This window comes from Struthio camelus, chromosome 4 (genome assembly GCF_040807025.1).
Source record: "Struthio camelus isolate bStrCam1 chromosome 4, bStrCam1.hap1, whole genome shotgun sequence".
In the NCBI taxonomy this organism is placed as follows: Eukaryota; Metazoa; Chordata; class Aves; order Struthioniformes; family Struthionidae; genus Struthio; species Struthio camelus.
In genome coordinates this window covers 58510533-58534752 of record NC_090945.1, presented here as the reverse complement: position 1 = coordinate 58534752, position 24220 = coordinate 58510533, and the positions used below count along the sequence as shown (strand labels likewise).

The window sequence follows — 24220 nt, the reverse complement described above, 5'->3', positions numbered from 1 at the left end:
TGTAATGTTAGCTTTGCACTACTGACTTTTTTCTGAACAGTGAATAAAAAGATTATAACTCTTGGACCAAGGATAACAAATCAAAGGAAAAGCTACAGTTCAGAGTCAAAGCAAAGCTTCACCTGTCCAAGGTAGCTGAATTTTTATTTGTCCTCTTCTCAAAAATGAAAATGGAATTAAACAAGGTCACTTACAGGTCACTAAGCTACTACCTATCAGATTTAGAGGTGAGTAATTCATTTTTCAGTAGGATGCCACATCATTCAGAAACATGTCATCTTTGAACATTTCACTTCAAAGGGAGAGAATAAAGGAAGACAACAGAAACTACCAGGCTATCTTGACAGAGATGACTGGAAGAGGTGACTAGACAGAAAACCTATTAATTATTGTCTAAACTATGAAATAATGAGCTGACAGAAAAAAAAAAAAAACTAACAAACTTAAGTGAGTTAACAAGCCACTTATGATGATGTAAGTTTTTAATGATGAGTTTGATATAGCATCAGAGCTTTATGGATCGCATAAGGATTCCTAGGATGAAAACTTATGTCTAAGACATTGATAGGCACCACATAGGCAAGCGTGGGACTCACGATGGTGCAGCCCAAAGAAGAGGAGTTTGCTCTGGGGTGCTCCCCAGGAGTTTAGGAACCCTGGGTGCACCGCAGCAGGAGTCACCACACTGTGGGGTTGCTGTAGCCCTCCAGTAACACTATGAGCACTGAGCAAACCTAGTCAGCAAAGGGGAAGTGACATCACAGACTCACGCTGTAAGGATCTAGGTACTGTGAAATTTCACACTGGGTTATCTGTTGAACATCCACACTGATATCCATTGATATGTATACTGTTACCACCCTGTTGACCATCTTATTGGTATCCATACTGTTATCAACTGAGGCCATCTGTTCTACTGTCTCACTGTGGTCCGGCTTTGATCAATTGGATAATGAACTAAGCCTGGGAGGGATAAAAGAAGTAAGCCACATACATCTTGTGTGGACTCAGACTCACTGTCAGCCGGCCTGTGGACCCAACAACCCACCCGTCAGCAGGGACGCCCCTACTGCCAACTGCCAGGGAGAACCCAAATCATCTTGGCACAGCTCAAGCGTGGTGAGAATAATCTGGGAAAAACTGTACCGGAGGGGTGGCCAATAAAGACAAGGAAAGGACGAGAACAGTCATTGTACCATGCATCCATGGCTTAACCATAGTGCTCTGGTATGTGCATTCTATTTTGAGTTCTTTGCTATACTCTTTAGCTTTGTTATACTTGTAGACTGTCTGATGTTAACTGTTTAGTGTTGTTCAGTGCCTGTCATATGTGCAGAACCGCTTAGCTCTGATAAATTATTATATGACAAATTATGATCTCTTCAGTTCAGTGCAACTAACCTCGGAATCTGAAAGAATCCCAGATGCCCCTCTAGTGGCGCGTCACAATCAGCTAAATGATAACAATCTGGTGAATCAATTTGTCTGAGAAGAAAAATCCTATTGTATTTATGACTTGGATGAAAACTTAAAACTATTCAATTGAATTGCCATCCCTAGAACAGAAGTCAGTTTTCCTCCCAGTCATATTTTCTTTAGGAATCTACAAAAAAGCTCACACAATAATCCTATTTATGATGAGGAAAAAGCAAATGAAAACCATCTGGGTCCTTAGCCCTTCTAGACCACTATCAGCACTATTCCATAGACTCTAACTTCATAAGGAAATGTTAATAATTTCTAAACAGATGCATTCTTCATTTCAGACTTCCCTTCCAGCCTTGTTTGCATGCACTGTGAATTCTGTAAATTCCCACCCTATAAAATGGCCCAGCAGGAACACACTTATGTTTAACAAAGGCATTTACTATTTAATTCTTTTGTTACGTAGTTGCCACAAATCAAATAGCAATAAAAAGGATAGCTACTTACTCCATAGTTTCTGATGTCATTTAAGATAAATTATCCCTTCAGACAACATTCATACGTGAACAGGACTAGTGTCTTCCAAGCGGTAAGCTGTCCTTCAGCAATGTCTGTCCCTCAATAACGTGTGACATAGAGAATACACAGGCAATTAAGATCACTGTGGGCTCAGCCTCTTCTGTATTTCTTCCTGAAGATGGAGAAAGGTTGCAGGAAATTGGAAAAAAGCCTGGCAACTGTTAGAACATTCTGCATCTATAATCTCCAGGTCCCAGGTTCTGTGATCACTTAAACGTAGGCAATGCAGAGAAAGATTTCACCTTGGAGGCAGGAGCACCAGAAGAAATCTCCATGCCACATTGCAGACCAGGGGAAGTCCAGAGCAGACAGAACTGTATGTTACATGAATATGAAGCTGCAGGTTCAAGAGAGCTGGAACTGAAAGCTCCTCAACACTACTGGGTGAAGAAGATTTAATTGCTCAATGTAAAAAAGGCTACTTTCTTAAGAAAAAGGGAGCCTTGGAATTCAGGAATAGTGCAGCTTTCAGGACCACCGGCAAAGAGGCACTGATCCAACCTGACAGTTTTCTTTCCCACAGGTTTACAGGAGCTCTCCCTCATGGATTATTCTATGAGGAAAAGTCTAGAGACCTCAATTTTTGTGCCCTCTCTGAAAAAGGCCAATAAGTACATATTTAGTACATATCTAAAAGCTGGGGTCCTACAGAATGCATATCATTTAGGGAAACAGATGCTTTCCAAGAAGGGGCAGAGTTTGAATCCTCAAAACATAGACTTCACTGCTCCAGAGCAGCTCTGTCAATAGCAATACCTTCCTGATTTTCACTTTTAATAGGGCAACAAGCTAAAAACTACATTATACTGGCAACGTTAGTAACAAGAAAAAAGAGAATTATAAACTGTGTGATACTCAAAGAAGCAGATGCTGCAGGGATTCGAGCTAATGACATGGATGGTGAAAAAGAGCGAGGGGGTGGCTGGATTCACTTCATCCCTTCGTGAGTTTGGGATGAAGGAAGATAGACAGGGGGCACTGCCACTTTGCTCAGTTGTGAGAAAACATACTTTTCCAAGGTGATGTTATTAACGAGGTGGCCACAACTCCAAGATAATTCTTCACCTAATTACATGGACATCCAGTGAGTAGGCCATGCTCCTGTGGACACTGCAGGCCGAGACTGTGATTTGGATGCACCAGAAGTACAGGCCATGGCAACAATCAAATAATACTGATATCTATTGCTTCTTTAACCTCCAAATGTCCAGATTTTGCAGAAGAAACCAACTACAAATAACAGCATATTATTTATATGTGTAAACAAATAATGACAATTATCGCTTTAAATTATTATGGTGGTTTGAAACCACATCTGAGGACAATCTATCTTTTCAGGGGAGCAATCTTCTGACCAAGGTAGGCACAGGCTGAAACCTAATTCAGGACTTCAGAAGTGGCAGCATTCTTATCTCTTTTTGAAACATTAAGTTCTTTCTTGATCATTGTCTCGTCATTATTTTTACTTCTAGGGTGTGAAATCATTATCTCTGTTTCTTTCATGTTTGTTGATCACAAAGACGTGTTAAAATTAAAAACATTAATTGGAAGGTAACTGTCTCTCCCACAACAGAATAACAGAAGTGAAATAGGTTGTTATCTGACGATTTAAAAAGGGGGGGGGGGGGCGGTGGAAATCACCTGTAGAGTTTTAAAGCACACGTCTATCCGGACGCATGAGGAAGCTCTCAACGCCCCGGCAGTGCGGGGAGGAGCAGGCCTGGGCCTGCTCGGCAGTTAAAAGTGCAGCGAGACAAGTTGGGCGGTTAAGACGAGAGGAGCCGTTAGCGCCAGGGCGGCCGTTAGCGCGAGGCGAGCCGCTAGCGCGAGGGGCCCATGCGGCACCCAAAGTCACCCGTTCCCGGCGCTAGGACCTGCCGGTGGGGCTACCCAGCTGCTCTATTTTTACTACGGTATTTTCTGCATTCAGACTTTCCACTGCAGGCGGCCCGGGTCAGAGGATCCGCTCTGCCGGGGGGAATCTGACAGGTCAGCTCAGCGAGAGTTATTTATAGAGGGGCGTGGGGCAGAGGGAAGGGATGCAAACGGCATCGTATTCTTCGGTCGCAGGGCTGAGAAATGGGAGGGTCACCCAGGAACAAGCCACCCCCCCCCCCCCCCCGCCGGCGGGCTCAGCGCAGCCGAGTAAGGCGGTTGTGGCAGGGAAATCCCAGGCGCTGCGCGAGGGATTTTAATGAAGCCAACAGAACTCGATTTCTGGGCGAGGGGGCGGCACAGCCTGGCCGGAGATCACCGAGGCCGGGACACGTGTCTGTCAGAGACACGGTGCTAAGGAGCAGCGCTAGCTCCCCCCGACTCAGGCCCAGGTGCTCCCCCTTCCCTCTTTCCCCCTCCATCTTCCCTCACACTGCCCCTCAGGAGGCGAGGACGCAGGTCCTCATTCTCCTGGTTGCGCATCCTGGCAAGAAGAGGAGGACTTTTGTCCCCTGGTGCCCAGATGATTTCTCAGGAAAGTCCCAGACAAAACTGTGCTCCCTCAAACAACAAACCATGACTGCAGAGGGTAACTAAGATGGAAAAGGGTGGTGGAGCTGGTCTGGTACTGCTTTCAGAGGTTCTTCTGCATGTGAAGGCCTCCTCAAGGAGGATTTAAGTTTTCATTATACTACTGCAATAACCTGTTGATAAAATGGGGATATCATCCACCCTTTTTCCCTGTGCTGTAGAATTGTTTTTGATGAAGGTAAAACTGGGACAGAGTAGAAGCAGCAATATTTCAAACCATAATCAAACTGCCCCCCCTCAAGCCCTGGTGCTTAGCTGCCTAGTCCTGAAGGCATTTAAAATCAGGCGTCTGGCTGCTACATTTGGAGGTGCCTAAGCTGCATGCGCATGGCTAGAACTACCCTACCTACCGTATCTGGCCTGACACCCAGCCATACCAAACGCTGGCTGGCATTCCCCCAGCTTCATAAGCATTTGCTGAGGATACTTGACACGCTGACAGGATTTGACTCTTCCCACACAATGTAGCTGCCATCTTTCAAAACCTGACCACACCAGGAGATGCTACCTATTGCCTTACTGCATGTGATGTCTGTTCAGGCTGAAAACAGAAGACCTGGCATCCATGGCCTTCCCATCCAGATGGGGGTCAAAGCCACAGCTCCCATTTCTTAAGGAAGTGCCATTTATGCTCATCACTATATTTGGGTGACCTGAATCTGGCCTCAGTACAGCAAAGTGTCACAGAGCTCAAACAGCCACTGGGACACACCAATGGAAGCACTATCTTCCCACTTTTGCACAAAGTTTAGAATTCAGCATTCATTGATTAGAGCTTCTACGTAGTGGCAAGAGCAGGAGGTGCTGGGAGCCTTTGCTGGATCTAACCCGCCTGATATTCCCTTGCCTGATTCTGCCTGGAATCACCAGTCACGGAAACACCACTGCCTCTCTAGTGAGAGAGAGTTCTGTCTGGGTGTTTATCCACATTAGCCTCTGAAAGCACTCCTCTCTTGGCCATGGAAGTAATGACAAGAAATTATATGTTTGGCAATACGTGGATTCAATAATGTTCCTCAAGGGAGCGGAGTGCTAAGACCTAAACATGTGTATCATCTTAGCCAAAAAAGAAAAAAGAAAAAGAAACTCAAGAAACTCCTATACTCAAGTAAGCCTGCATTTTTAAGTAATTATTGGCACTATTTAGAGTCATGGCTTTCATTCATATCCGCAGACATCATCTAATATATAATTATAATCTAAATAATAATACAGATATATTAAGTTGTCCAGTGTGCATTGCACATTTTATATGTATAGAGCACCTCCATTCTTGACACATTTCAAACCAGCTTATACTTCTGATTCACTACACACTCTTATCTACCACAGGCACGCAGTGGAGGGCCAACAAAGATTTTTGGAGAGGAAGTAAATGCTTTCTTCCGTCCTTCATAGTCCCAGTCTCCAAAAAAGAAGGAAATACAACATTTTTGTCCTAATGGTCCTATCAGATAATAACAGAGCACAAGCAGATTCCTCTAATCTGGAGAAGTGAACTGTGCTGCTTGGCTTCCTTATCACCCCAAGAGTCTTCTCAGGAAAATGAGCTCTGTTGGCTTCCTTAAAACAGCTTACCTGAATAAGGATTTTACATAAAGGTTGAAGGGCTGGGCTCACAGGAAGAGAAGCTTGGCTGTTTGAGAGACTCGCATAAATGGCTGATAAAGAAGCAAAAAATAATAAGATACATTTCTTTTCTATATAAGTTTTAGATATTGTTTGAGATTCCTGTCTCCCAGGGGAATTCACAAATTCCTACAAAACTCAGAAGTTCAATACATTCAGGAGATGTCACCAACCTTTACAGAGATGTATAAGGTTCTATAGTTCCTTGTATTACCTTTTTGTAGTTGTTTATATTACCTTAACGATGCATTCGATGCATTCATACAACGTTACTGTCTATGCTGCAAGAATCACAGTACCTAAGAGGCTTATAACAGAGAGACCCGAACCTAAAGAATATATTACAAAAACAAAACTAAAGAATTACAATTTAATACTGCTGACTGGTTCATCTTGTAAGAACACAGGAAGGGTAAAAGTAGCCATATGGAAAAATCCGTTCCTATAGTTCAGCCGCTGAAAGCTAAACCTTCCCCAGAGACCCCATGAATGCATTAAAAGCTCTAGATATTTGATTTCATTTCAGAGTTTCACCACCTCAGCCAGACTGCTAATAATTTAAAATAAAGGTTAATTAATTAATCGTCTGCCATGAAATACATTCATATCTGCATTTTGAATCAAGTGGAGAACGGATACTACCAAAGTATCCTGCGGTATTTACAAACTTCAAAAATGCTTTTATACCGTTTTTGTCGCTTGACAAAATGACAAAGAATGACTTTAAGGGGCATTAATCTCTACCACTGTCTAAAGCCTAAAGTTAAGCACCGTTGGGTAAAGTTTAAGGTACTAATCGGTTAGACAGAGGCGATGCCTTTCCCTGAGCACTCTTACTCGCTCGTCGCGGGGCCTCGTAACTAACAGTGTGCTAGAGAGCGCGCCAGGCGGCTCTTGCGCCCCCGTGCACCCTCCCGCTCTGCAGCGCACCCGGGCCGGCCCCGCCGCGGCGCGCGCTCTCCGGGGCCGCCGCTCTTCACCTGCCGCCTCCTTCGCCCACAGCGCGACGCGCACGGAAGGCACCGGGGGAGGCACCAGCTCGCCGGGCGAGGGCAGGGCAGGGAGGAAGACGAGCTAGGGCTGACTGGTTTCTCGGCGGCGCGCTAGCCAGCCCGGACAAGCGCCGGCCACGCACAGACATACACCGTGTAGCCTTTCCCATACAGACCGGCAAAACATCCTGCTCCCCGCTCATTCCTCCCACTAGGGAGTGCGCCGGAGGACCGGGAATACCCGGGTTATCCCCTTTGGACACTTGTAACCACCCAGGTATTCTATTTCTCCCAGCAGGGATTAACTGCCCGTTTTCGCTTCAGATTTCACGGCCCCCCTCGGTGACCCTCCAAGGGAGCACCTCTCCCGCGGGTGGCGGCGGCCAGCGGCACCACCCGGCCGGACAGCCGCCGGGAGACGGGGCGCGGAGTCCCTCCGCCACTGAGCCGAGCCCCGGGTGCACCCGCCGCGAGGGTGCAGCCAGCCCTCCCTGCCGCCGGGCGGGAACTGCCGCGCCGGCTCCCCAGAGCCCCGCGCTGCCGGAGCCGGCGCGGACGTCCTTCGGGAGGTGAAACCCAAACTTTCCTCTGGCAAACGCTGGCCGGGGCAGGCACGGCGCGGACCTGTTGCCTTCGGACTTGGCGCAACTTCTGCCCGCTCGCTCCAGCAGCCAGAGGGATTTACAGATGCATCAGCCCCGTTTACTTCCCCCGCTGACTTTGTGAAAGAACCGGGGGGAAGGAGCCGCTAAGGTTGTCACAAAATGCTAATAAAGATTGATTATTAATCGCGACTTACCTACATCTTGAGCTCCTGAACTCCGCTGTTCCCCGCGTTTCTCTCGCACAGCCGTGCAAGTCGGGGTTTAGACACCGCAGCGCTGCACGACGGCTGTACGGTGACAGCCTGGGCACGGACGGGCACTTATCCCGCCGGCGCTGCCTCCGGGAGACAGGGCGCTGTCCCCGTCCCCGGCACAACCTCCTCTCCCTTCTAGCCACGGGGCTGCTGCCGCTGTGGGAAGCGGCTGGGCTCGGAGCGGATTTTGCCCCTTCTCCGCTTGTCCGAGCAACCTGCCGCTGGGACCCAGCGGCCCGGCGCAGCGGGCGGGGGCCGAGCCCGCGGCGGCAGCGCAGGCTGTGCGCCGCGCACGGCGCGTCCCCGCCGGGGAAGTTTCCCATCTCCCGCGTGGGTGCGGGCCGGGGTTGTCCCCACGAGTCACCAGGGCGCTGCTCCCGAGGGCGCCGAGCGGCGGAGCTAGCGGCCCCCCCAAACCGCCAGCCCTAGGGACCCCAGGCGGCGCCACGCGCGGAGGGAGCACCCCGGGGCTCGCCTTACCCGGTTGGCGGAGAGGACCTGCCGGTAGCGCTCCTCCTCCGCAGGCAGGGCAGGGAACTGTTGCATGGAGAACATGCTCTGGCTGCTGTTGAATCCTCTCCCCTTTCACTGCCCCCCACCCTTCTCTACCGCTGCCTCTGGCGAGCCGCGGCCGCTCGCCTCCCGCACATACACACTTGTCGGGCTCGGGGCGGGGGGGGTTCCGCAATTTGTCTGCTCCGTAGACTCCCCCCCACCTCCTCCACCCAATAATAATAAACCTCCGCGAGAAAGCAGCCACATCCCCACCCCTTTTGCACACAAAGGCTCCATCCCTTGGGGATAAGCTGAGACACAGTCGCTTGCTGATTTCTCCCCCAAGCCGTTCCCCCAGGGAGGACGGGTGAAGCGGGAACAGCCTTTGCCCCCGGGGTAAATGACGCTTTATGGCGCTGTCAAGTCGCGAAGGGCTTCAGGTTGCAAGACAAGCCCGAGGCAGTGGATAGACCAGGTAGAAGCCGGCGGAGCTCGCCCCCCCTACCTTGCCGCCGGCTCGTCGGGGCTCCGCCGCGAGCACCCTCGGGCCGTGCGGATGCACTCGGGGCTCAAGCGGTCGGAGGCGGCCCTGCTGCACAGCCCTCCCGGCGCTCCTGGGCGCCGCACCGGAGCGCGGAGTTCAGAGAAAGGGCCGGGGCGGGGGGGGCGCAGCCCGGGCCCTTCCCAGGCACGGAGCTCCTCCGGGGGACGGGAAGCCCGCCTGGCCTCTGGATGCTCTTTATTTTACAAATATGATCATGCAGCAGCCTTAGTTTCACGCTCGAGATAAGAAGTTCCCTGCTTACACCATTGCAAAGCTTTTCTGCTTAGCACAAGGGCTTGCTCATCTCCAAGATCAGAGCCGAAAGGTATTTCAGCTGGGCTGGGCGATTCCCAGCCGTACTGAACCCGGCGAAACGCCGAGAGCCGCTCGCACCGCCTCCTGGAGCGAGGAGCCGGCTCCGCCGCGCAGCCACCGCGGCGCGATGGGAAGCAGGCAGCAGGGCAGCGGCGGCGAGGGCGCCATTTACGCTCCCTGCCGCGGAGGCGAGTCGGGGGAGCCTGGCGGGAGACCCTGAACGTTAGTACTCGGGCTCCAAAACAAAGCAGCGGCAGGCTGGCAGCGCCCTCGCCCCCCGTCGAAAGTCGTGCCAGGCGCTGCCGGCGGCACAGAAGTGGCCGGGAAGGGGGGCTCCAGCGAGGGCTCCCTCCGCCCCCCGGCAGTACGGGCGGCTCATTAGCTCCTTCCCCGAAGCACAGCTCCAAGTGCAGCGCACGCCCTCGCGTGTCCCGGCCCGCTCGCGCGAGGCAGCGCGGCGCAGCCCCTGAGCTCGGTCTGCCGGGGCCCCGCGCGACGAGGGCCAAGGGAGAGCAAGGGGCTCCTGAGGCCCTAAATGCCAGATGCACAAATGTCCTCCCTCCCTCCCTCCGCGACAACAGCTTCTAAAACGTGCATTTGACTGCATTTCCCCCCTCCCCCCCAATATCTGGATCCATGTACGTGGAGCCACTCAAGTCTGGAGCCTTTAGTGAGCTGAAGCCAGGACCCACCTCCGTAACTGAGACCACAAGCACAATCCAAAAAAGCCGATCAACTCGCCCGGAGAAAAGCACACTTAACCCACAGGAGTGGGCACTACCAGAACAGAAGCACTGCAGGACCCTTCCAGCAGCCACAGTTAGTTGTCACTGCGCCCTGGCTCTAGCACTGGGGTTTGAGCTTCTGCTTTACAAGTACAAAGGCTTCTGGTTTTTACTGTGCATTTTTTGGTGCTACTGAAGTGCCATCATTAAAAACATAAGCCAGAAAATGCTTCAAAATGTGCTCATAACAAAAACAACCTAGACACGAACAAGGCTCTAGGCATGAACATGGCTTCTGTTACTGGTCACCGCTCTGGCTCTCATATACTCCTATTCAAAATAATCCAATTCTGCATTCTTTTCACCCAAAGTTCCCTCTGATTTTTTTTTATTGCATCAATAAAGGAAAGGCATGGGACAAGACTTGAAGCAACAGCATTTATATAATGCCTCCAAATCTTTTAATGGAAGGCAACATTATTTCAGGCTGTAATGTTGATTAAAAGGTGTTAAACCATAGTCCATTACTTACTACAGTATTTCACAGAGATTAGTTAGCAGTGTCAAAAAATTACGATTAAAAACAAATGAAAACTGAAAACTAAGAGGCGCACTACATGGCTCAGATCCCAAAGCAAGCTTGGCCTTGGTCTGAGGATGTGCTCTCTCTGGCAGTAATACCGTGAATTCCATCCTTAAACCAATCTCAGCTCCTAATCTCATACTACCTCAAGTTTGGGAGCCACTCAAACTGCAGTTTACATAACCACAAGATTCAGCCATCCTGATTACAAAGTACAGCACACTGAGAAAGACTGAGCCAAGTTCTGTTTTTTTGGCAATTTTTACAAAAACCACTGTGTTAGAAATATTTAGATTAAATAATATTTGGTTGAATGAAGCCACTTTTCCCTTAGACTATTGCTCATTTCTAGACAGAAATAAAAACTGCCATTTAGTCTACCTTGAGAATCACTTCATTACATCATGGATGATGATACTGATACAGTAACCCTAGCAGAAACTTGTTTTCTGGTAGAATAGCATAAAAACACTTCAACACAGAGAACAAATAATTCATTAACGTGCTATCATTAGTGGAAAGAAGCATGCATGTCTTGTTAACTTGTAGCAAGTGTGACTTAATTTGATTTTTTCCTCTAATTTTTCCCATGCATTTCACTTCCAGGTAAACACAGATCACTACAGAATCCTCTCATTTTATACTTCTTTAGAGCAACTGCTTGGTTTGGTTGAACTTGAAGGGCAGATATGAATATAAATTAACATTCATAAGGCAGGAAAAGGGAGTACCTTAAATGCTCATGAACAACAAATGGTAACAGGGTGAATTAATAGAAAAAGAGGTATAATTGAACTTAACAAAGGTGAGGAGAAGCCTCACCTGTGCATGACCATCCCACACAACAATACTCCACCCAATACCATGCCCCGCAGAGCAGCTACCACGCAAATAAAGCTTCTGCTGCCTGGCACAGGAACATCCTACAGACCAAGTATGCTCTTTGCTCTCTAACCCCACAACACACATGAATACATCGCTCTCAGAAAAGCTGATGTATAGCAAAGATACTCTTCTAGATCTGAAACCAAAACTGAGACACACTCATAGCTCAGTGCTTTAAAGGCACAATCAAGCATAGAAGCTTTTATGAACAAATTTTGGTACTCTCTGCATAGTAATATTTCATTCTCTTGTCGTTAACGTCTGGAAGAACATCTTCAATAATTTATCTACACACCCCTGTGTGAGGACAAAAATCATCTAAGTTCATCCCATCCATTTTATCTTAACCTACTTCTCCAGCCCATTCTCATGATTTTGTCAGAGCAATCAAATGAAGGAATATGATCACATAATTCCAGTATTAACTTAAGTAGTAAGAACCATCACTGCCAAAGAATCAAAGGATCAAAAGGAGCGACTAGTTCTACTACAATTTCCATTTCAGTACACCAGTCGTATTTATGCATTAGAAAAGTTGGCTGCATTAAGGATACTAGCACTTGAAACAAACAAATGATTTTTCAAGTTGCTTTTGATGCATTTATTGTCTGACTTGATTTTTACATTGAACTATCATACACAATCTCCTTGTTATCGTTACAAGGGACAAACCTGCCCAAGGAGCTCACAATCCAAAACACTGACAACTTGTAAGCACCTTAGTTCAGTGGAGAAATGAGAGTGCTCATGAGAATGTAGTCAAAATCAGGAAGAATTCCTGAACAATTTTTCATTGTGCATGTAGCTAAATATTCTGAATGTTCAGTCTCATCATTATCAGACTAGTCTTTTTACATTTCCCTTCAGCATCAGCCCAAACCATATCATTTGTTTCAATACATGCTTGTCAATATGCGTTTTCTTTGTAAACTGTTAACATTCACAGTATTTGCTCATCATGTTGCACATGTACATTTAAATTGCTGAAAAAACTACCTTCAGTTCAGTATTTCCCCTCTAGAATTATTATCAACATTTAATGTAGACTGAATAACAGCTGATTTCATCTGTACCTTGTACTTCCAAATGTCGTCATGCTCACAACACGCAGAGCTCCAACGAACAAAAGACAAAATTAACCGTAAAAAACAAATAAAAGCCAATCATCTATTAAACTGCAGATCGGTTGAACCCACACACTTTTTTATGCCAAGAAACAAAGATCTGGTTCAGCAGGCACAGCTTATAGTAGGCAGACCAATGGAGTGCAAATGAGTCAGATGCTGCTGTATGGTTGGATAAGATATACATAACTATTTTGGATAAAATTTCAAAGATAAGGCTGTCTCACGCTCAGGAGACGACGCTCAGGAGAGACACAAATCCTTTAGCAAGGGGAATATGTCTGTGCATATACATGAACTGAATGAATTTTAACCATCAGTGTGCTTTCTTATTATAATAGGTAAAGATGATCAACAAGAAGCAGATCTTTCCCTCTTCAATGTTTCACATAAATACGACAAAATATTCAAAGCAAGAGAATACTTGCATCAACTTCAAGCATGTAACTCAAGTGCAGTTTGTTTTTACAACTATGCAGGGAGAGATTTCTTCTCAGTTTGCCACAGAGAGAAGGAGAAACTTTTACATTGTACTTCTTTAAAGAAACAGCTAACAGTAAACATGAAAAAAAAAAAAGAGCTATTTTCATGTAAGATAAAAGCTGCTTCCACAATGGCCTCACTCATGTTGACCTGAATACTTCAGCTACAAAGGTATCTCTTTGTGTATTTGGACAATGGATCAGTTGAAAACACTCTTCTCTCAGTGACAGGAGAATTACTGGCATAGCAGTCACATAATGGCATTGCCTCACTAAAGAAACAACTTAACACTTAGATATGGAATTATCTTCTGGGCATCAATATTATAGAAAAATATTAAAGTAAATAACATGGAAAACGGTTTATTCCTTATACTATAAAACAATTCACAAAGAAGCGACTGTAAGTGCCTGGGGCAATTTCAACCAAGTCCCTACCTTTACATGCTAATGGCCTGATACACAATGATGTGCGTGCATTAAAAAAAAATAAAAAGATTAAACAATGATAAAATACTATCAAATAGCACCTATCCAGGCCACATTTTACCAAGTTTTCCTCATCTCTTATTTCATCCAAAGTAGATAATCAAAGAAATTGAGATTCTTTTTTCCAATCTGGAAATCTATATACAATCTAGAAGCTGTTGCCTATTTTTGCTTTCCTGTTTTTTTTTGCTGCTGCTAATTACAACTGGAGATTGACTCAAACTAATATCAAGTCTCTTTACAAGTGGGCTAACGTTGACTAAACCAGCTTTCGACCCAACTGCAGTCTTCTCTACTAATTCATGCAAACGGTCCTGCTGCCTTTACAGAATTTGCAATAAAATTATATGCCTGAATCACAGGGGCAGTCTAATGTCCTTTGCTGCTAATGTGGAAAGGAAAAACCCACTAACAAAACTCCATAAGCCACCAACTTTGTGCCTCATCTTTCAAAATAAGCAGGCCCTTTTCAGCTAACCATATTGCTCATGTATCAGCATAAAATTTCTAGCAGATTTAAAAATTCAGTTTTCTATTTAACTTGCAGTCCCTTAGCTGAGACAATGTAGCTTCTCATACAGTTCTGAAGCTCTGTAAATCTTTCAGTTCTACCAGCAAACAGGACCCTGTAACATTTCAGTACCGACACCCTAAAGCAAAGTATTCTAGTATCAACAAGAAAACCTCTAAACATTTAAAAGATTAGACAGTTTATACATGATTAGCAAGCACCATCCATATGACTTCAGAACTACATATAATTGTACAGTTAAATTATTCAATTACTTTACATTTTTGTACATCTATGCAAATATTCAAATGTGACATTTGTTCATAAAAATACTAAAGAGATGCTCTAAGTTTAGTTTCATATTACCCCTTGTAACCAAGACCAGAAAGTACTGATGAGAACATCCCCCTGTGCACTAGAACTATTTCACCCATGTTCAGTCCTGCATCTGTCCACTAAATGAAGCTTTCAATTGGTTTAATTTCGAGGCAGAAGGGGGAGGGAAAAAAAAAAAGCAGTCTGTGAGGCAGCCCATTTTATTGTTTGTGTTACAGTAGACTCGGAAGATAGCTCACATTTCCTTTCTCTAAAAATTCTGATATGAGGCCACAGATTATTCAAATCTAACCGATGTGAAGCTCCCCATTAGTTATCATTAAAACTGACAAGAAGCATAGGAATTATTGTATTTTGTGTGATACAATATGAAGACTAGCAAAGTACTAATCATTAACAAAACACTAAATTTATTTTACTGGAAGCAAATATTCAATAAAGCATTTTACGCTAAGCTATTCTTAATATTGTGAAATGGAGACACAAGTAACAACGTAATAAAATAATTAACAGACCTCAGCCAGACAAGTTCCATCAGCACTTCAGTATGTAGACTAAAACCTACTATTTCTTTACTTTCAAAGTCTGAATTCACAGTTTTGTGCTGTCAATGTAGTAACACAAAAGGTGACACTCCTTCCCAACCCTGTACTTTTTTGGCAAATAGTATACATATATATTCTATGCATATTAGGTTCTATTATACACAGACTAACATTATAGCAATAATAGCTACCTAAAGCCCCATTGAGGTATATTCAATGTTAAGAGTCATTTCAGTCATTGTAGACCATGAGCCATGCAAGCATCACAACAGCAACTCCAAACACTGGCAGCATAATGAGGTTCTTATACTTTTGCCATGATGATTGTTCAATTTCTACTTCATCCTTTCTCCTCTTATTCTTTCTTCGCCCTTTTAACCTGTTCTCAAAAGCTTCCAATTCAGCCTAAAGAAAAACAGGAGAAATAGTTGATGCTGTGTCAGGATTAAGAACAAGGAAACATTCAAATACAAACAACATTCCCAAGATTCATTTATAAAAATAACTGGCAGCTAATGAAAGTTACACATCTCTTGAAGATGAGATGGCAGCATCACATCTCACGATTATATGGCACTCGGCTTCCCAGTATTAAGCAATCATTTAGTTTCTTATAAAACATTGCCAAAAATGTAACCAACTGAAACGTTACGTGAAATTTTTATCTCAGATTGAACATGTTAAGCCAAGACAAGATTGCTATTTCCATTGTAGAGGTTAAAATAATATATTTTCCTATTAAAGAAAAGTCCTCATGAGTACTTTTAAAACTAACATATCTGAGAGCATAAGCTGAAATCTAAAAAGACAACAAATCCCTGTGATAAGGATGTACTCTCTGCCGACCCTAAGAAAATCCATCCTTTTTTCCTCCCCAATTCTCTGCATTTTGCATGCTCAGCTAAATTTTAATTTAGCAGCTCTAATCTTAAGAAATAGAATCTGTTCTGCCTAAGTGTTAACAACGCCTCTATTTGACTGCAGTAGGTACATATCACTCTGCAAAAGAAAGCATGTGCCTTCATGCCTGGAAACAAAACAAAGGGACTGGGAAAATTAAAAGGAAAGTCAAGCTTCCACCCCTAACAGCAGTTCCAGGGTCATGCCTAGATTGGAGCGCAGGAGAGTGGAATTAGGCAGCTTGGAACAAGGAGTACAAGATTGGGGCCAGACTGCAAAGAGGAAAAACAAGGACCCTTGGAGCCAGCTGACTGCTAGGAAGAACTAGATCAGAAAAGCTGTTCTAAAGGAGAGTCAGGACTCAGGTCAGAAATAGAAAAGCTGTGACAACGATGCAGGTTTTGGGGTAGATCACCAACTACTAGAGAAACATGGGACAAGGAGCTAGGGAACAGAGAGATATTAGATAAACTTCTAAAAAAGAATGGAGATCGGAGAAGTAGAGTCGAGGCAAGCTGGGAAAGGCCAGGCAAAAAGAACAAGACTGAGCTGAAACAGAAAAAACATGGACAGTGAACCGAGAAACAAAGCCTGGCTACAAAAGAAAATAGATCTACATGATTACTACAGTAGTGCTGCCAGGAAGAGCGGGACTAAGACAACAAGGTAGGTGCATTAAAGAAACGAGAATGAGTCTGCTTTGAGAAATGGACAGAGAAGTACTCTCCAGTAAATACAATTTTCCTTTGGAACTCAAGACTGTATGATGTCTGGTATTCCTCTACTGACAGAAAATATTTGTCAGGGTTTCACAAAGCACATCTTACTTCCCTTCTCGTGCCAGACACCACTATTAGCAGGAGAAGAGGACTCATTTTGATGTCTATCCCATTGTATCCTAATAAAGGCAGGAATTGTTGGCACTTCTGTTGGCAGAAAAATTCAAAGTCCCATAGTCTATTTGAAACAACTTAACCCTCCTTTAGAAAAAAAAAATATTTTAATGAAAGGCTAGTATGGAGTTCTTCGGTTTTAGACATAACATAGTAGGATTTTGTTCTACACAGACGTGACGCAGGGGTTTTGCAGGTATAATTATAGCCCTGTGATCTGCAAGAGTTAGAAGCAGAGAGCCTCAGGTATTGCAGTAATCTGAATTAAGATAGGATTTCAGCAATAATATAAAGGGTACTGGAATGCTTACCTAGCACTCTTTTTAGAATCTGGCTAAAAATATATGCATTATAAAAACTAAACAAGAAACAAGTACACATATTCTTGTATACAGAATTTGAAGATTTCATTGTCCTTACAAAGCTACCTATAGATTTTATATAATTCTCAGAGTGTAACCTCAATGACCTCTGAACAATACAGTAATGGTTCTGACTAGTCTTCAGCAAACTACCCTATTTTTCAAGCTAAACAAGCTCTAGTTTTTGTATACAGAGTAAGAACTTAGCTTCTCTGTCTACAGACAGATTAAAAGTAAAACGAAATGCAATTATTTCAAACAAAGGCTAAAGGCATGAGTAGGTGCCTAACCTAGTCCTCTCCCCTTCCGCTAAGCAGCGAGGAATTCTATCCCTAAATGATATTAACAGAAACCATTAACATAGCAAATACCAAAATATAAAACTGTAGACTTAGCCACAGCACTGACTGGTACGTGTATAAAGGATTTACTAAAGCGTTAATCAAAACAGGCCTCAAGAAGCTGTGACTATCATACAAATAGTTTATACAACACTGTATTAATTTGATCAGGAATATGGTACAAGATGCATACTTTTGTCAGAAGGGAGTAAGAAAATACATTTATTGAGTATAAAGTGACCCAACACTCTATGATAGTGAGGTGCTCCAAACTGTATCACCAGATGGCAGATTTATGAGATCAAATTGGAAAGGAATCAATCTTAGATAAAAGTATCTGCAGTATTGGCGGACAGGAATGGTGTGCGATTCTAGAGCCTATGCATTAATTACTGTGGTCATAGTGCAACCTTTGCTATTGTGCTATACAACTGGCCATTATTAACTAAACTGTTAATAGGCTTGATCACGTATCGGTGAAGCCTTCCCTCCCTGAAGGCAAGGTCCATCCTTTCCAACCATAGCAACCACCAAGTTGTTGCCCCATATTGCAGTGGACTGCTGGACTGACACTCAGACTTCACTGAGCATTTAAGTAAAAAGCGATGGCGATGTGACTGCAGAGAGAAACAATTACTGCTGAAGATTCAAGAAGACAAAACCAATACTGTACACCGTGCTGGTCAAGCGATTCTTCTGTAATATTTGAGAAGTTTCAACACAGTGACTTCTCCAGACTGACTATAAATTAAGTGACTATGAGGCAAAAAGCATTAGTCCCTGGATGCCTTCTTGCCTTCCTCCACGAAAAACAATCAGTGCAATACAAACACAACAACTTTGGATTTCTAGTTTAAGAATTTTATCCTTATTCTTTTTACCTCTGCTTATATGTCCATTAGTACCCTTCTGTATTCAGCTTGCAGTACTGTCAACTACAGATTATCACTGCCCAGACAAAAATGTTTCACGTATTTGCATGCAAGCTACACTTCCTGACCTAAATCCTGGAACTAACATTTCTAAGCTCAGCTCAGAAAAACCGAGCCAGATGAACCGAGTCATATAAGGGCATAAATACATCAATACTGTAGACAGCTGAGGCATGAATGTAACAATAAACATGACAAGATGACCACAAACCAGTGCCTGATGCCTTGGACAACAGGTACATACCGCATGCTTGTCCAGCATCACGGACATCCTTCCATTAAAAAAAAGTAGGCCTTGTTAGAGCATTGATTAGTGTGCACGATGCTTTAGTAAAGCCTTTACGCAATTACTCAAAGTAGGCATAACTCAAGTTGTGGCCCGCAGAAGAACTGCCTATGCAAGAACATTCTAATGAGATTGGGCAAATAGTACAAGACAATCAGTGCAGCAAACACCTCCCTTACTCCCTTTCAAGCAGAGGGTGAACCATTGCTCTATGATAAGGATAAGAATGGAATGTGAAATCCAGATGAAGATGCAAGTTTAATCTAATACATAAATGTTTTGATAAATTAGTAAAAGAAGAGTCATACATCACCTACTAGACTTGGAACGTGATTTTGTGTCAAACACTCTGTCACAGGCATACATGCATTAATTTGTTGGAAGGAGTTCATTAGAACTACAGCCTCTGGATGATAAACCTGACCAAGCCTTTACCATCTAGCCAGGCTTACAACCGTCCTTTGAAATAAGCTCAGTATTAGAGACCAGGGCAGCTGGCATGGAAACTTCGTGGATTACAATGCTGTCAATAAACGTTCACCAAAAACGGACAACAGCAACAGCTAATGACAACAATAGCAATTACAGTAAATACATTTTTTTCACCCTCAGAGACCTCAAAGTATAATGACTCATTTATGCTTCCTCATTCTTTCATGGCTGAAAAAAGCTTCAGCCAATATTTAAATGGTTATGGAGCCCACTGAGCAATCCTGTTTTGTTTTTTTTTTTTATGTATTACAAAATGTTTAATAAAAATCCAGAGTATACCTGGTATTTTAAAAATAAACTATAATATACACAGTACTACTAATGCAACATGAATCGGTTTAATTATCATTTTGTGTAAAATTATGAAAATTGTTTGGGAAAAAACATCTAGGCTTAACCATTTTAAGTCATTCACAGCACACAGACTACTTAGTGTAAGACAATAGCTGACAGAAAGGATTGTGAGTATCACTTTATGAACTGTATCATTAGCTGCATGTAAAATAAATGATTCAGTAAAAGAACAAAGCGATGCAGCGTGGGAGGAGAAAGAAAGGTTGATACCTGTTGTCTTCGTTTCTCTTCTTCAATAGCAGCTTTGGCTTCAGCTTCTTTTATCTGTCCAGACACAGAAAATGATGAGCAACTGTTGTTTACAACAATTAAATCTATTTTATTTGCTCACAGAATTATAATTACTTTTTATAGACTGGCTCTCAGCAAGAGCACGTAAAACCTCTATTGGGTGAGCCTTTAATTTATTTAGATCATAAAATATTCTGGGAAAAAGTCGTATCATCCTACGTTTAAGAAACAGCAAACACAGAGTGGATGCTACCAGGTTATAAACTGGGCTTCTGACTAAGTTCGACCTGACAAGCATAACCAACAAACATAAAATCTGGGGGAAAAAAAAGTTCATTCACTAACAGCCAGGAAAAATGCTAGTGATAGTTACTAAGGTGTCAGCATCTTAACCCTCAACTCAGCACCATTCATGTATACAGATATTATCTCTGTATGTAATTCACACATACATATTCACATACGCACACATTTCATTCCAAGTGCTTTAAATACTCCATAACTACTAAAGTGAAAGGCAATTTCTACATTTGTACTGAATACGATATATTCTGGAAAATGCATACCCAAACTGCTTTATGGCCCAAGAGGTAATGCATACTGTGAATGCAAGTAAGTGCTTCATCATGCAAGAGTCATTAAAAAAGTCTTCACACTTCTATAGAAGTTTTTTGTAGCCTTTGAGAAACCAAATTAAATACTAAGAATTATTAGGGAAGGAATGGAACAGAAAACACGTCAGTACTATAAACGAAGGTGCCCTTGAATCTAAGCTCCTGCATTCAGTTTTGGTCCAGCAATATTAGAAGGATGTGGAGCCTGAACAAACACAAAGGATAACAGGATGGAGTGGCTCCCATCTAAAGAGAGCATAACTAGGATTTGTCTGGTGAAAAAACAGGTGATCAATGGGACGCATAAAATCCTGATAGGTGAGACGAAATAGGGATAAATCAATTTTTTTTTTTTTCACAATACAAAAGCCAGGCCCATAGAGTGAAATTATCAGGAGGCAGGTTCAGAGGGAAGTATTTTTCTCCCACCCAATGTATGGCTAAATTTAGAAATTCAGTAACACAGGATGTTAAAAATGTCAAAAGTTTATGCAGGCTAAAAAAAAATTAGGCAAACTAATGAGAGAAAAATACAAAGACTGCTAAACAGAGACATCAAGCTCTAGTTCAAAAGTCCCCATGGTCAGAGATCATGAGATCTACAGTAATAGAAGTAAACAGGGAGAGTATATTAGGGAAGTATCACTATGTGATCTGCCTTCTCCTTGTATACATTTCTTGGCCCTTTAGTGCTATAGCCTCCGAATTACTACCTTAGCACAGTTAATTTCATGGCATAACTCAGATTTTTGGTTTTAAAAAAGATCTTGATCCTAAAACAAATGCTGGGGGGGGGGGGGGGGGAGGAAGAAAGGTGTGTATATATGTATAGATATGTTTACATACCTCTATATACAGGTTTATCATGACTTGCATACTACCAATGACAATTTACTAAATATGGTTTGCACAGACGGAACAATCCAAAAGCTCTTGAAGACTAGATAGGATGCACACTAGCTCATGCTTTTTAACACCATAGCAGAAACACTGTACACTAAGGACAAGGCCAGTGTTTGCAGGGCTTGGACAAGGCCATCATTCGTAGGTTTTCAGGTGACTTTTTTTGAGATACGTGGTTTAACAATTCTAAAATATTTTTAATTAAGAATTTTATTAAACTAGACACAGTGATGGAGCCTCTCTTTAGAAAAGCTTACAAAAGACCTTTTCAGCCATGGACATCTGTAGTTGCAAAGTATGGTGCAAAAAAACTGCACAACTAGCCTCCTGATGTTTTACTGCCATCTAATGGCAGAACATCAGCTCCAAAAGAAAAAAAGCGAATCACAAACGCGGAATAAAGCAACAAAAAAAAAAAGCTTTTTACGCTGGTCTGGTTATACTCGTATGAGATTTACAAGTGAAGGGAAATTAACCAATATAATTATTGTGTGGAAAAATATTTCTAGAACTATTTCTTTAATAATAAAACCTACAGTAAAAGACACTTGGAATTACTCAGAAGCGCATACTCACTAGTTGCTCTATATCATTTAGTAAGAGTTAACACACTTCATTTTTGGAAACTGATGGTCACTTTGCAATGGTGCAAACTAAATTCTCTTTCTGAACGGCTGCAATTTTTAACAGACACGTTGTTCAGTCTTGGCACATTGCAGTAAACTTATTTTGTCATTTACTAATTCTAGCACATCTTTTCCAAGTCAACACAGGCTGCACAAAATTGCCTAGTGAGAATGAAAGTAGTACTTTATAACTTCAGAAAAATAAACAAACCTATATTTTTCTGTGAGGATCACACACATAGCTAGGTTATGCCACATGACTGTAGCATCGCTTGTAGTAGAAACTTGCAGTCATTTGCTCGTTACATGAGACCATTACTTGCTGTAGATTACAACAGCGTAAGCAAGAAATAGGAAGTAGTATCTACCTAAGTAATATAGTAACTTAGAATGAAATAGCTGTAAAATCTTAACTTAAGGGAATAATTAGAAGTTCTCAAATACTGCTGAAATAACTTGTGATAGAATACAACTATTCTTCAGACAGACAACTTATTTCAGCAGGATCGCTTGTTGCTGCCTTAAGGGAATTCAGCCATTAGCTAGTCCAGCTACATCCACACTGAAAGGTACTCCTGCGTCTCAGCTCATGCAGGTTTTTAATTAATCTACCTTCTTTCATGCCCTCCAGGTCCTACAGACTTAACTCCACACTCATACTGCAACCGTCTGTTGTTGCTAGGATTTTTAGAGGTATATCCCAAGAAGCTTTTCAAGCTGATCAACCAGTAAAACTGTAGGATTTTGTTTATGCAGGCTCTCATAAGTATCACATATCAATCCTGAACAGAAGGAGCCTGCTTCTCTTTTTCTGAGCAGAAGCAGACAGAAGTCAGTTTTACCCGAGTTTTTCGGCTGCGTGTCTACTACATCTCATACTTACCCAATAAAAAACAAGCAACGTATGCACCAATTCTGTTTATGTTTCCATAAAAAGTTTATTAAAGAGAGGTAGATATTCTGTCTCTCTATGTGCCATTTTGCAGCAATTTCTGAACTCCATAAAACAGCAGAACTGGGGAGAGGTCAAATTTAAAGCAGGCTGCAATTGCTGAAAACTCCGTTACTCTGCTTCAGGGTAACTAATATAGGGTGGTAGGATCACACTGTCATGAATGATCAAGTCATCCAGTGATGGCTGCACAGTTTCCATGAGAAAGAGCAGCTCTTAACAATGCTCTGTGAAGTAGCTAGCATTAATCCTACAGTATCAAGGCTTTTACCATCGTTGATCATTGCTCGTTCTCAAAAGGGAAAGAGCCAGTTCTAACATACGCACGTGCATCCACACAAATCAGGACGATAAGAGTATTACATTAGCATAGTGTATCATTAAGTTAATTAACACTATCTGCAGACAATGTTATTCTCCCCACGTTAAGCCAAATGTAACAGTCTGAAAAGGCAGGTTCTATTAAACACACATCTACTTGATTATGTTGCATTTCTTGCGAATACTGCCTTCAAAAAATAATTTTGTGCTCATTTTCCCCCCCTTTCTTGAAGCAGTAAGAATAAGTTATAATTGCGATGGATAAATTACCTCAGATGCCTTCCGTTTCATTTCCTTGCATAATGCATCACATTCCAGTGAAATTTGGCCTTCTCGTATCTTGCTGCACTGTAATTCCTGTTAAGTAAAATTTAAAGTCTTTCATAATCCTTTTCAATATACACAAAATTTAAATTATAAAGTCAATTTCATTATGAAAATTATGAAAAAATCAAATTTGCTAAAACATTGGTTACACAGAAGACAATAAAGGTAATTATTAAATACTGTTCAAATCTTTGACTTTGTATTAACTTTTGTTCTTTTCCATTTTCCTTCTTTCTGATCAGCTACACTGAAAGCAAGAATAAAACAAACGGTCAAGTTTAACCCCTTCCTAGCCTTTCTTTCGTTTTCTCACTTCTTTACCTAAGACAAAGTAATATAATTTTGTAGATTCTAGCATAAAGAACTAGCACTCAGACTCTCAGCAATTTCACGTACATTCTCTTCACTAGCCTACAAATCATCAATACTGCCTGAGACTATGATCTGGGGGCAAAGATCTGGTCATGAAAAAAATTCTCCACCCTTTCCCTTGCAATATTATGAAGACAGAAAAAGAAGCAGAGCGAACTGGTATGTTATCTATACTACTAGTCTATCAAGGACTTTGTTGGGTAGGTATAGCAGCACAACATGAAACTACATTGGCTTTTATACTGTCAATGATATGCAGGACAAGTTGTG

The 24220-nt window shown here is 42.8% G+C and overlaps 2 protein-coding genes across 6 annotated transcripts in view; both read right to left on the bottom strand.

Moving 5' to 3' along the window:
* Positions 1-8675, bottom strand: part of CORIN (corin, serine peptidase) — a 159417-nt gene extending 150742 nt beyond the window's left edge. For 2 of the 5 annotated variants that reach the window (XM_068942970.1, XM_068942969.1), the window contains exon 1: positions 8491-8652. In XM_068942970.1, coding sequence (XP_068799071.1) covers positions 8491-8565 — 75 coding nt within the window. In that variant the 5' untranslated portion in view covers positions 8566-8652. Of the gene's footprint in view, positions 1-1932; positions 2041-7950; positions 8083-8490 lie in introns of those variants that run through there. The other 3 variants (XM_068942966.1, XM_068942967.1, XM_068942968.1) reach the window with 3 other exon arrangements.
* Positions 8676-12134: 3459 nt separating this feature from the next.
* Positions 12135-24220, bottom strand: part of NFXL1 (nuclear transcription factor, X-box binding like 1) — a 52416-nt gene continuing 40330 nt past the window's right edge. Inside the window, exons 20-22 of the mRNA XM_068942953.1 lie at positions 23522-23608; positions 19815-19868; positions 12135-15449 (exon numbers count right to left, since the gene is read on the bottom strand). Coding sequence (XP_068799054.1) covers positions 15276-15449; positions 19815-19868; positions 23522-23608 — 315 coding nt within the window. The 3' untranslated portion in view covers positions 12135-15275. The remainder of the gene's footprint in view (positions 15450-19814; positions 19869-23521; positions 23609-24220) is intronic.